Source organism: Hippocampus guttulatus, chromosome 16 (genome assembly GCF_054856545.1).
Source record: "Hippocampus guttulatus isolate MCC_2025c chromosome 16, RoL_Hgut_1.0, whole genome shotgun sequence".
Classification (NCBI taxonomy): domain Eukaryota; kingdom Metazoa; phylum Chordata; class Actinopteri; order Syngnathiformes; family Syngnathidae; genus Hippocampus; species Hippocampus guttulatus.
This window is the reverse complement of record NC_141276.1, coordinates 8,934,653-8,948,037: the sequence shown is the minus strand read 5'-3', so window position 1 is coordinate 8,948,037 and position 13,385 is coordinate 8,934,653. Positions and strand designations below refer to the sequence as shown.

Here is a 13,385-nt window from a genome sequence, read left to right as displayed (position 1 = left end):
CCAATTTCACAGTGCAATCCAGATTCGAGAGTAGCCACATTTCCACGGTGAGTGCTGTGAATCATTCCTAAATTTCTCTCACCTTCATTCAGACGAGTTTCGTCAGATCATTCATCATCCAGGTGGAATGTAAACGAGACCAGTGGGGTGAGCAGGTACATCTTCTGCCTCAACAAGTGCATCACATGCGTTACGAATAACACGACAGAGGGTCGTCGGATTGGCCAAAACTGTTCATTTGTTTACTGGGGCGGTCGGGGTAGCAGCAGATCTTGAAAAAAATAAAAATAAAGCCAATTTAGAGATATGACACCATTGGAGGTCACTTTTAAATATATTACACACTGGATATCATTTTTAAATTATACGTATAAATGTAGTTGGGCTCGGAAGTTGTTTTTTTCAGAAAGTGCAGTCGTATGGAACTACTGTACATTTTTTTAATTTAAAGTAGTCGACTTGAAGCTATACTGCCATCTGCTGTACATGTGTGGGAATAGCCGAAGCAGGGTAAGCACAAAAGGGAATCGTGGAGTTATGTTTGAAATAATTTATTAATTCTACATAGACGGCAATATAACGGATTTATGATCATCATATATGTATATAAAATATGTACATAGCAACCCATTGGTAAAAAAAAAAAGACAGAACCTGCTGGGCTGAGCTGAGCCGTGTGCTTAGTTTTCAGTGGTACAAGGCGGCAAGTAAGCAATCCTTTCATTGAAAAATAATAAAAGACAATCGTCATTGCTGGATATTGAGGATCCAGCCTGTGAGGTCTGTTGTGGAACATTACCACATCTTGAGGGAGAGGGGGAGGGGAGAAGCGTTCCAAGATTAAGAAAGACTGCAGTTGGACTGTTTGGACTCTCGGCTCTAAAAGAAAGAAAAAGGATGCTTACAATCAACTTCTTTTATCACGCGTTTAACCAAACAACTCCAAATTCCCATTTCACCCAGTGGGGGGAAAAAAAAGGCCACCATGTTGGCCACGTACCTACATGCTAATATGCTAGTGTCGGCTAACTGTTCCGGCCGGTACCTGTTGTCTCTGCTGCTGGCGCCTGTATTCTTCCTCGCTGGCGGCCAGTGCCTGAGCCAGCGCCAGATCCTCCTGCTCCTGCGGACTGAGGCACAACTACACTCTAATATACTCTAATATAAAATATACTGATTCCACTTGTTCACTTGAGTAAAAGTAAATAAATAAATAAATATCTGAACAAAATAGTTTCTCTCTTTTAGTAGTAGCCAAAATGCAAAATAAATAAATAAAAAAAACTCAGGCAATCATGCCGTTAGGCTAACAAAAGATAAAACTAAGTCCACCGTACATGCATAAGTGAGAAGCCTCGAATATAGTGACATGCTCACCTGAGGGTGGGCTGTGTGGGTGGTCTGGACTCAGCCAAAGACATCTCTAGAGCTCTTTGTAAGGCCTGCTCGTCAGACTGAAAGCAGAGGAGACAAAAGGCTAAACGGTCATGTGGCTCATTCACATCAAGGCCGCGCGACGTGCTCTCCATACCATGCCCGCCTGGAAGGATGCAGACGACTGCACCACATTCTGTGCTGATACAGACGTCGCCATGGGTCGGCTAGTGCTGGAAAGGGAAGAGAAGGAAGTAAGTTGCAAAATAGAGCTGTGATTCCAAAAAATGTGGCTCCCTCTAGTGGCTTAAGCACAGCATTGATCTTCAAATTATGCAGATGACAGTGGCTTAGAATAATATTCATGATACTTTTCAGTAATAAAGCCACTGCCTAGTTTTTGACAATCACTGACAGTGTCTTACGACACTGCTGTACTTGAATGTTGGTCATGATGGTACTTGAACAACCAAGTCTGGTAGTTGGTGTAAAAAGTTTTGAGAGCCACTCGAACAATCGCAAGGCACCTCACAGCCAGCGTCAAATTTTATGCGCTTTTTTTTCTTACTTGCTATTGTGGCCTCTGATGGCCACGCTGCCACCATTAGAAATTGATCTGGAGTGTCCCGAAGAGGATGAGGCAGAGAAGGAGGAAGAATCCTGAGCCCTCATTAAAGCAGCATGTCTACGACAAAATATATGCCCATTGAATTAGACCACCAGCATTCTTACCTGAAGTCGGATATTCTTGTATAAGTACCTACCCGGACTGGGACAGAGGTTTGCCATCGGTCTTACAATCGTGGTCGAGTGGGTGTCGGTGTTTAAGACAGTAATTTAAATGACACTGGTCACATGTCACGCGCATCATTTCTTTCTGCTTACAGCCTCCTTTGGAACACTTGTTGGTGAATATCTGCAATCAAGAAGAGGAAGTGTTAGGACCAGAGATGGGTAAAACTAAAATAGTTACCATAATAAAATAAAAATAATAAAAACGTTACTCTTAGAAATCTTAGCCATCGGCATGGTGGGCCAGAATTATTTCTCCCTCCCTCAATACTGCGATTTCATAGGCATTTTTTTCAAGGTCATTGTATTTTTCAAAAATCAAATAAAGTACAGTACAGCAAAGTACGGGGGGAATGAAGATGAATGAATGATAACCATTCAAAAAAGTTTCATTAAGGGGACATTTAAAAGTGGAAGTTCCACAACATGGGGTAAAACTAAGAACATGTTTTTGTTCGAACCTTTCTTTTCTGCTGTGCAGGGTCTGATTTGCAATCCCGATCAATGTGCTCGCCGACTTTAATATCAGGCATCTCTCCTCTCTTGACGGGAATGGGAATGTTGCACAGTGGGCACACAGGGACCTGAATATCCTGTGGGGGGAAAAGGGGGGGGGGATGACAAGAATGACCCTATTTGGAATACCCTAAAAGTATATATCTTTAAAAATTAAACTGGAACTGTTTCATGTTTGCATTATTTCTGTATAATGATTTACTTCTATGTTGAAACTGGAAGTGTTAGCAGTTATGGAGTTATTGATGTGCAGTTTGGGTTGTGTCAGGTGGCCAATCAATGTAAGGCAACCAAACTATGCGTCACTTGAAACGTTTGAGGAGATAGACATTAAATCAGAAGTGGGTGCAGTGAAAATGTGATACCATCACTCTGGCTTACTTTTTTGTAAGACGAGGTGCATTTGTGGTGCGCATAAGTGACGTGGTCCTTGCAGAATATCTCTTGACAGGCATCACATTTCATGGGAAGGAAGTCTGGCGTGACAAGATGCCTTTTTAATTTTTCATGTTCATGAGGCATTTACGACCCATCCATATCTGGCTGTGCTCACTTACCTAAACGCTTGCAGGTCTTCTCTGAGCAGTGCTCCCCCAAATCTGGAAACTCCATGGCATTCAAATAGAAGGCTCAACTAAAGAAAGAAAATGCAGTGCCTTTTAATTGACGATTTGATGTGAGTAGAAACTGGAACAGTGATGATGTAAACACAGGAGTCCCTGCGGGTGTTTGCATCGCGAGCGAGTAGCATTAGCTGCCGTTATGTCAAGTCATCGTTACTTTGCAAACAAAAAACACATTTGTACGTTCACGATCGCATCAGGACGCGAAAGCCTGTGAACTGTACACTCGGTAACGCCGGGGTAACACATATTTGGATTTCCGCCATGAATCCAGAGGAAAACCAGGAATTACAAATAACCAACCAGAGAACATACAGCTTACTAGCCGGGCTATGCTAACTCAAAAGATTAGCGACGAGCTGGGTTTAGTTACATAACTAATATAGACGAAAGCCATTATAGACTGACTCGGGACTAATTCGGGGTAATACGATGCTATTAAATCGGCCACCGGTGTTCCGATTTCTCCCTAACACTTATGCGCTAGCAGCTAGCAAGTGGCTAACATCAATATTTATTATGCTGTACTTCATACATAAAGAAACCAAGCAATTAATAAATGTGTGTTGAACGCAACACATCCCAGTATTGTGGAGGTCACGTCCGATGAAAAATATATGTTTTTTATCATGTTTGTTGGGCGAACGCTCTGTAAAATGAGAGCGAACATTAGCTTTAGCTCGATAGTTGTAGAAGTGACGTTTTAACTCACCAGTTCCAATCTCGTGATGGTCTTTCAGCCGTAGGAAGAAGGCGAAAACGTAAAAACTAAATAAAATCGTCAATGTCAAGCTTTATTCGCGGTCGATCAACACCATGCAATGTTCGCGGATCTCGAGACGACAAACACACCAAACAATTTCGGGAAGCTCAACCGTGGATATTTGTGCTGTCAAAACACGCACCACCCACACGATGACGTCATCGTGACATCACACGTCGCGCGTACTTCCGTCATACTTAATGGCCGGGAACGGACTGGAAAGTTCGAGGTGCTACTGGAGTTAATTTTTTTACATATCGTAAACAAGGTTTTTGATCATACTTTATTTTTTCAAAATTCATTTCTTTCACTAAACTTTATGAAAAATATTGTCATACCTGTCAACTTTTTGGAGCGCCAACCTGTATAAACTACCAAAAAAATCCTTATAACATACCAAAGCATTTTATATGTCAAAATAACGGCAGAAAAAAAACAATGATATTTATTGTAGATCTCCATAATACAATGTCTGGTTAATGTCTAATCACCATTCTACTTAGTGGCATTACTGTGTTTAGAGTTGTATTCCTGCGTTACTTTTTTCACCAACTCCAAATCATTTGGAGTTGGTGAAAAAAAACCCGGAAATGTTCAGAATCCGTATGATTTGTGCGATACGGCCATATACGTAAGATTCACCACAAAATCCGTATGAACTATGGCTAAACCGTATGAGTTGACAGGTATGTATTGTGCAAGTTGACGAACGTAATTTACAAGTTTATATGAGTATCCATAGTTATACCTCTTCATTTCCAAATAAGACTTTCAATTAATAATATTATACATACACGACATTCATCCATTTTCCGATCCGCTTTATCCTCACAAGGGTCGCGTGGGGGTGCTGGAGCCTCTCCCAGCCCTCTTTGGGCAGTTAGGTGGTGGACACCCTGAACCGGTTGCCAGCCTATAGCAGGGCACACACAGACGAACAACCGTCCGCGCTCACGCTCGCACCTAGGGACAAGTTTGATTGTTCAATCAGCCTGCCGTGCATGTTTTTGGAATGTGGGAGGAAACCGGAGTACCCGAAGAAAACCCACGCAGGGACGCGGAGAACATGCAAACCCCACATAAGGCCGGAGTCGGAATCGAACCCTGCACCTGTGCACTGTGAGGCGGACGTGCTCACCAGTCGCATATCGTGCCGTATTATACGCATACCCGTAATTATTATTACTTCTTTAATATGCATTTTAAAGTAATTCGACGACTTATCAACATAAGTTTGTTATTATTTTTCTTGATTAGTTTGGATTTCGTCCTCATCGTTGCTCTTTGTACTTTGTATTCAAAACTTTTTCAAGTGTCACTTTATGCATTGAGCAGTGCTCCCACTGTCGTCTAATAGCCGCTAGAGGGCGCAACAGCTCTGCTTATGGACACCGGAACGTTCCCTTGAGGAATCGATGAGATGTGGCAGGTGATCGGGGTCAAGGAGGGTTAACAGCCAGATCAGGGATCAGTTTTACAGCAGCCGGATGACATTTAGAGAACACGAGTGTCGCTTGGATAGTAACAAAACGTGTACAGTTATCTTAGATTGGAGACAAGAAACAAAAGGGGGAGGGGGGGGGGGTGGAAGTCCACTTTGAGCCCTCGTGTGTGATTTGGTGTAGATTTTAACCGTCATTATTCTCTCGGGTTTGGGATATTTTTGTGCAGCGGCAGATGGCCGAGCTACAGAACATAATGGACAACTTTCTCTGCAGTAATGTGAGAAGCAACAAGGGAGAATCAGCCGCGCCAAGTTTCCACCGTGCTAACGACATCTCTCAGGCCTTGCGTATGGAGTTGAAGCTTACCTTTTTTGCCAACTCTTCCAAGAGTGTCAGGATTCAATACGGGGCTCCCTTTGCAGGCCGAAGATGACTTCATGTGGAAATATTAAACGGCTGGAACTATGAAACAAGACTGTTGTTAGGGGGGGAGCTGTCCCTGGTAGCTGAAATCATTTTTCAAATCCCTTCCAATCAGTTCGCTCATGTTGGACTCAGCCAACAGACACTTTTCCTACTTCGTTTGACTTTGGAAGCAGACCTTTACCCAGAAGATTTTGTTTGACTTTAAGGAAGCTCCACCGTCGCGATAAAGCGAATAATAATAATAATAATGAGGATGTATTTTATCACGTTGAATACAGTACTGCATGGAGTCCATTTTGACACAAATTGGCCTCCCCCAACCGCAATCATTGGGGATTATAATAAAGAGGTGGCTTCAAATTTGGCTCCACTTTATTTTTGATGTCTTAAAGTTGAATCACAATAATAATAAGGAGAGTGCACCCTTTATCCAGCGCTGTAATTAACAAGGGGAGAAATGCAGGCGAAGGAAACAGGAGGAAGAAGAGGAGAGAAGAGGAGGGGAGGGGATGGAAAAAAAATGCAAATGATTCCACACAAAGGCTCCTCGCAAATTGGCGTCACCATTTCTCAAATTATATCATTACTGTATTTTGAAAATGTTAATCTGTTGAGCGGATTTCCCCGGGGAGTTTAGTAAATTAGTTCTATTTCCGAGGCTGCCTGCCTCTCCGCAAGAAAAGGAAAAAAAAAAGAGGAGGCACGTCGACGACAAGCACCTCTGATTTGCTGATTACAATTAGACTCCCCACTTTGGGCTCCTTCAAGCATTCATAATTTTCGGCATATTAAGCACGTTTTAGCAAAGGTGATAAGTCACTTTTAATTGAAATGAAATGATTATTCTAATGGAAGTTTGGTTATTATTATTATTATGAGGAGGCACGAGTCAGTGCAAGCTTCATTTTTTTTTTAACACGAAGCAAAGAGAGAGAGAGAGAGAGAGAGAGAAAGATGAGTGCTGGGTGGGGGGGGGGGGATTTTGAAGGGCATTAGGATGTCAGGATTGAATGAGGTAATTTGAAGGGAATTACTTTCTCTTCAATCAGAAACGAACTGAATTAAAAAGTCCAAATCAATCGCTTTCACTTCTCCATTCTACTTTGACAGCGGCACAATTACAGATAATTAGATGGGAGGAAACTTTTAATTGTGGGATTAGAAGAGGGGTGGGGGGGGGGGCAGAGCATTTGCAAGGATCAGAGCGAGAGAGGGGGCAGGGAGAGGGGAGGGGGGGGGGTGGATATTTCCAGGCACTTCCTTCCTTTATTTAATTAATTTATTTATTTTTTCTTTGCATTGCTTCGAAATCGAATCAAAGGATTTGCGGTGGCTTAAAATGGCAACCAACATCTCCCCCTCTGTCTTTTTATACTGTTTAATTGGAACTGCATCTAGTTCATCCAAATCGTCCCGGAAAAAAATAAATAAATAAAATAAAACAATTAATTTAGATTTAATTCTATAATTATCACCAAATCAAATAATGTGCAACCTAATTTAGATGGTTAAAAATTAACGTGCGTGAAGTTAATTGAGTAATTAAACCCCCCTAAACTGCCGCCTATTAATTTTCCTGCCTAATTAAAAATGAATTTGATGCCCGGTGCTGCTATAAGAAGGCATCTTTGTTGGCACTCATGGATGGGCATCGTGATAAGGCCTAGACACTACTTGTATGCCTTTTTTTTTGTGTGTGTGTGCAGGTCGAACAGGTGCATTATTTTTCAACATTTACTTTGAACCAGGTTTTGGGTTTGATAAAATACGTTTAAATTTTAACCAAAAAAAAAGTGTCGCAAGAGTTTAAATTAGCAGGACAGAATATAGGTTAGAGTGACAGAAAACGCACTAAATTAAGCAAAAGCACCATCGACATAAACGGAATCGAAGCAAGCAAGTTGTTTGCTCCAAAGCAATTTGCTGAATTGTTTTTGATTCTTTAACCCTTTTGTGCACCAATAATGAGAACCTGTAACCTGATAACATGATAAACTGCCCACAAATGGGGTAAATTGAGGGACAATATAAGGGACAACTAGGGTTGTAATTTCTTCTTTCTTTGTAGTAAATAAGGGAAAGCCAGTTTTTCACATGAGCAGAATTTACAATATTTTTTTTTGCCCAACTTACAATTTACCAAAGTTTGTTGCCTTTCAACTTTGAGTTCACAAAACATTTTATTTTATTGTTTTTGAAAGTATTAGAACAAACCAGCGTTAATTTTTTGTGCTATGTGTTACTTCTGTGCTGCACAGTTTACTCAAAAGCCTTAAAAGACAAAAAGCAGGATGGCAAACAGTCACATATCCAATCTTTGACTACCACAGCATCCCTGCGCTGAAGAAATCCACTGGCCTTGAAATGTCAAATGGGAGGGGGAAAAAAGACTGTTTTATCTTTTAAAGTGAGCTGGCCCCTGTGGGGAAAAATCCGCACATAATCATACTCATTTGGTTCAATGTGAAAAAAACATTTATGTAATAAGGCATCAATATAAGTTGATGTGGCAGCACCAGGTAACCTCCAGACATTTTTTTGCACCTGCTTAAGAAGGGGCAGTTGCCACAATGGGGAAAAAAAAGGTAACAAGTCAGGGCAGTATTCGTCTTATTATCGGGTTAATTAAAGCAAAGACATGTATAAATGCAAACGAGACTGTGGCTGAGGAGACTCCGCCAAGAGCTTTTGCCCCCACATTATAAATTTACAGATTGAGTAAAAACAATTATTCATTTTCTGGATTACAAAAACTCCCCAAAACAAAACAAGAAAAAAAACATAACAATAATAACCCAAAAACGAGACATTAAGTCTCATCCGGGCACTTTAAAGTGAAAGTTTAAAAAAAAATATTTCAAGACACGAGCTCAATTTCTCGCAGTTGATTCAAATGTATGTGAAGGCTTGTTTCTGCGAGCAGGAGAGGGTCAAGTGAGGAGCGGATTATATCCTTCCCTCATAATAATATTAATTAAACAATTTGCATGCTAATAGGGTAACAATCATCGCGGCATCTGTTGAGAGACTCGGGTTATTACAACATGCCACTCCAGGTGTCAAGGGTCACCGAGGAAGAGGAGTGGGTGGCTTGGGGTGGAGGGAGGATTCGGTTCCAAATTTCAACTCTGATTAAGCACCTTGTGACACGTCCACACTTGGCAAGCTTAATGCATCGCTTGGGGAACTAATGGTGTGATCTGGATTGTTGCGGCAAGGTCCTTGCACTGTCATTTTTTAATCTGCTCTCATTTACATGGATGCATTGTAGCGAGACGTGCATTTCAAAATGACTTTTCGGCAGCCATATTTCACCCATCAGCTTTTTTTTTTTTGGTAATAAAATGTAAATACTGCATGCCTTCAAAATAGTACGATTATACAAATAAATCAGTGAGTCGACGTGGCATTTGTATGCTCCCGGCATTATCTGCAACAAAATGAGTAAAACAAAGTAAAAAGGTGTCTGGAGCCTCTCCGTGCAGGAGCGGCGACTCCTGCTCCAAGCTATCCGCCTGCCTGCCTCCCTACGCCGGGATGCAGGCAGCCCTTCCTCCCGGTGGGTCCCCGGTGTAAGCCGCAATGTAGTTCTTATCAAAGCCCTCTTGTCTTGTTGTGACAGCTCTGATATTGTTTATTGAGGTGGATGTCAGCCTTAATTAGCAATCGATACGGAAGGGGGTGGAGTGGGGATGGGGGACGCGCCTGTGACGTCACCATCCATTTCCGCCTCTCATTGGATCTCGGATTCCCCACAAGCTCGGGCTAATTATCCGGGAAGGTTCATGTGGATAAAGTGGAGCTCATCTCTGCCTTGTACACATCATGCCCCCGCCTCGTCGGCCAGACTCGCTTTTGCGTGCTTTATAAACTACCCCCCAACCCCCCTCCCCCCCCAAAAAAGCATAACAATCCCACCCCTATACACATCACCGGCCCACCAGCAGACGCCCGCGGGATGATGGACAGCCGGATATTGGAGTCGCCTCACGCCCAGTTCGGAGGCACCCTCGGCGGCGGTGGCGGCGGAGGCATGGTGGGCTTCCCGTACCACCTGAGCCACCATCACGTCTACGAGCTGGCCGCGGGCCACCAGCTCCAATCCGCCGCCGTCCCCTTCTCCATAGACGGATTACTCAATGGGTCGTGCGCGGCGTCCGTGGGCGGTTCCGGCGGCTTGTTGGCGTCTGGCTGCGGGATGAACGGAGACAATCAGCCGTACAAACTGACAGGTATAAGAGCGCTTCGGTGCTTGCGCGGTTGTTGGGGGAAATGAGCAATTGTCACGCATGACGAGCACAAGCGGCATCATTTCCCTTCTAGTGCATCCCCCTTGGCTGGAAAAAAAGACGCAAAAATGACACTAAATGCAAACAAATGATTGCTCCTCTTGTAAACAAGGAGGCAGACTTGTGGCTGCGTGCTTCAAAACACCACATCCAGCCAGATGTTTCAGATCATAAATATGCATGCTTGTGCTCTGCTGGTAGACTCGGGAGATCTGGACAAGGAGAGTCCCGGCTGCAAGAGACGAAGAACGCGCACAAATTTTACCGGCTGGCAGCTGGAGGAGCTGGAGAAGGCGTTTAACGAGAGCCATTACCCCGACGTGTTTATGAGGGAGGCTCTGGCCCTCAGACTGGACCTCATCGAGTCCAGGGTGCAGGTACAACTTTGGATTCCTCCTTTCGGCACGTTTGGAAAAAAGGGTTTTAAGTGCTGTGGGTCAAGCTGCAAGTTTGTAGTTATGTTTAAAAAAAAAAAAAAAAAGGCTCGGGCTCCATTTTAGGGTTTTACTTTTTAAATTTTTTTTTTAAGAATGTGCATTTTTTTTCTGTTGAATACGGCCGGTTAAAACTTAATAATTATATTTGTTTCAAAATTATATGCTTACAGAACACCAAAGCTTTGATACAGTTTATAAAAACCCGCCCGTGTTGTGACATCTCGCAATGCTCAACTAATATATATATGAAATCGAATATGTTCATATTAATTCAAATGGTGGCCTATGGCCTTTTAGTCACAAATAGACGATCCAGAAAATATGGCTTCGTAAGCAGATGGTTTAAGTTTGCTGGCTCAATATTGCACAGGGTAAAAAAAAAAATTACACGTATATCTGACAGTTATTAATAACAACCCTTCAGTTATTGTCGCCTGTCTGTGTGCGCACAGATTGGCCAATTAAAAGTCCTATTCAGGGTCCTAACATGTGACAAAACAGCAGGACCAGTTGGTTAATTAAAACATTGTTGCGTTTAATTGATTTGTTTCGAGGGGAAAAATGGAGAGAGAAAAAAAAACAACCACACCTGCTTTGTCTCGCTCTACATGCATGCAGGTCTGGTTCCAGAACCGCCGAGCCAAGTGGAGGAAGAAAGAGAACACCAAGAAAGGTCCGGGACGACCCGCTCACAACGCACACCCGACCACCTGCAGCGGCGAGCCCATGGACCCGGAGGAGATCGCCCGGCGAGAACTGGACCGCCTGGAGAAGAAAAAACGCAAGCAGGAGCGCCGCCTGCTCAAGGCTCAGAACAAGCACCTGCACGGGGATCTATTTCACACCCCGGGATCGGACAGCGACAGCGGCTTGTCTCACGTCACCGACAGCGATCACGGCGCCGGCCCGCGTTTGGACCTCACCAAACCGCTCTGCGAGCCGGCGCCTCACTCGTTAAACACGCCGAGTCAGAACCAAAGACACTTGGACCAGGACGCTGGCGGCTCGGAGCTGGACTCGTCAGACGCCAGCCACCGCTCGAGCCTGTGCTCCGGCACCAACCGAACCTCCGGCTTGCAGAAACTCAACCCGTTCAGCGTGGAAAGTCTTCTGTCGGACTCCAGACCCAGACGCAACTCCGCGGCCTTACCCGCCTCTCAGCCCCTCATTGGGAAGGGCCATTTTCTGCTCTACCCCATCACGCAGCCGCTCGGATTCATTGTCCCTCAGACGGCCTTAAAAACCGCTTCGAATCCTGACAGCGGTTCCGAGGATCACCAGGCGCCCAGCGTCCACGAGTCCGCTGCCTCTTCGGGGTGCAGGAGGCTCTCCCCGGGGTCCGCGGACAGGGACCGGGCGGGGTCGAGGTCTAGCAGCCCTGGGACTTTGGGCCATGAACATGGCACACAATGCGGGAAGGAACATTTAGAGGAGAGCCCTGTAGAACCGCCGCCGAACTGTAACGAAAAAACGGAATGAACATGAAAAGCAAGAGGGTAACGAGAACGAACATCTTAAAGTTAAGGCCAAAGCTCAACTTTGCCACGTTAGGTTCTCCTCTCCCTTTGAGTGTGAGTGTCTAGATATCCTTTTAAACGTGTCAGAAAAAAGAACAAAACTCTCAAGAGCTGTGAACAAAAAAGAAACGACTATACTATTTATTTACATATGTGAAGCTTTTTTCTTAAATAAATCTATTGTATACAATCACCTCTGACGCGTGTACGACCTTAAATGGCGAAAACAAGACTTCCGGGTCGGGCCAACCAATCACATGAGAGCCTTTCTGAAAGGGGGCGAGAGTCATAGATTTGAATTTTTTCAGGTTTCAAACCTATTCAAATCGATATAAAAAGGAAGAAAAAAATCATGTTGTATATTGCAGTGTACTTTCACTTTTAAATGGCGGCAATAAATCTCCGTAGGGTCAGCCAATCACGTATAAAGTTTGTTCTGGGAGGGTGTTGGACCGTATATATGTTTTTTTAATATTAAATGGCGACATGACTTCAAAAAGGACAACAAATCACAGCTCTGAGCGCTTTTCTTCTTCGTGGGCAAATGTCATGTTGTATTTTGCGTTTGCGTTTTGGTTTCAAATAACGACATATTAAAAAAAATAAGCGCCACAAAAAAGACTTCCGGGTAACACGAGCTCAGCACATAGTGGCTATTCTTTTTGTTTTCCATTTGGAGGTGGGGGGTGGGGACGATGCTCTCGTGTTATATTTTTATAAATTTGTATTAAAGGCGACAACAACACTTCTTGGTTTAGGGCCAGTCAATCACGTGATTTTTTTTCTCTTCTTCTGGGTAGAATTGCAAGTTGCATTTTGTACATTGCAACAAATATATTCATCTATAACACACACACACACACACACGCACACACACACACACACACACGCACACACACTCCAAAAGATGAAATGAGGTTAGAAGCCTGAGGCAAAAGGGAGCCGCTGCACTCCTGCAGAGTTTTGATATGAAAGTAATTATTTTCCCGGTGGCTACTTTGCGGGGGGAATACGGTTTATTTTAGCTCTACAAAAAAAAAAAAAAAAGAAGTGGGGGCGGGGGTGGTGTGTGAGGTGAGGGTGGAGGGGGGGGGGGGTAATACATTACCGATTTGTGGCGATATGAAATCACATAAACTTCCAGGAATAATAGAATTAGCATGAAAAGGCCTGGGTGTCAAATTGAAATAGGAAAATAATAGC

General features: G+C 43.6%; 3 protein-coding genes across 4 annotated transcripts in view; 1 reads left to right on the top strand and 2 right to left on the bottom strand.

The window, feature by feature from the left end:
• Positions 1-535: 535 nt before the first annotated feature.
• Positions 536-4,219, bottom strand: zfand2a (zinc finger, AN1-type domain 2A). The gene is made up of 10 exons (XM_086132979.1): positions 4,018-4,219; positions 3,240-3,316; positions 3,064-3,158; positions 2,628-2,759; positions 2,139-2,290; positions 1,943-2,059; positions 1,532-1,607; positions 1,378-1,454; positions 1,046-1,130; positions 536-879 (listed from the first exon to the last, which is right to left on the bottom strand). Exons 2-10 carry the CDS (start codon positions 3,292-3,294, stop codon positions 841-843), a joined length of 828 nt encoding a protein of 275 aa, XP_085989105.1. The 5' UTR covers positions 3,295-3,316; positions 4,018-4,219; the 3' UTR covers positions 536-840.
• Positions 4,220-9,882: 5,663 nt separating this feature from the next.
• Positions 9,883-12,415, top strand: uncx (UNC homeobox). Its single transcript, XM_086133646.1, has 3 exons — positions 9,883-10,171; positions 10,430-10,605; positions 11,284-12,415. The coding sequence occupies exons 1-3, from the start codon at positions 9,898-9,900 to the stop codon at positions 12,142-12,144; spliced, it is 1,311 nt and encodes a 436-aa protein (XP_085989772.1). The 5' UTR covers positions 9,883-9,897; the 3' UTR covers positions 12,145-12,415.
• micall2a (mical-like 2a) overlaps positions 11,984-13,385 on the bottom strand; it is an 89,480-nt gene continuing 88,078 nt past the window's right edge. For both annotated transcript variants that reach the window (XR_015103259.1, XR_015103260.1), the window contains one exon: positions 11,984-12,122. The gene's annotated coding sequence lies outside the window, so the exon portion shown is untranslated. The remainder of the gene's footprint in view (positions 12,123-13,385) is intronic.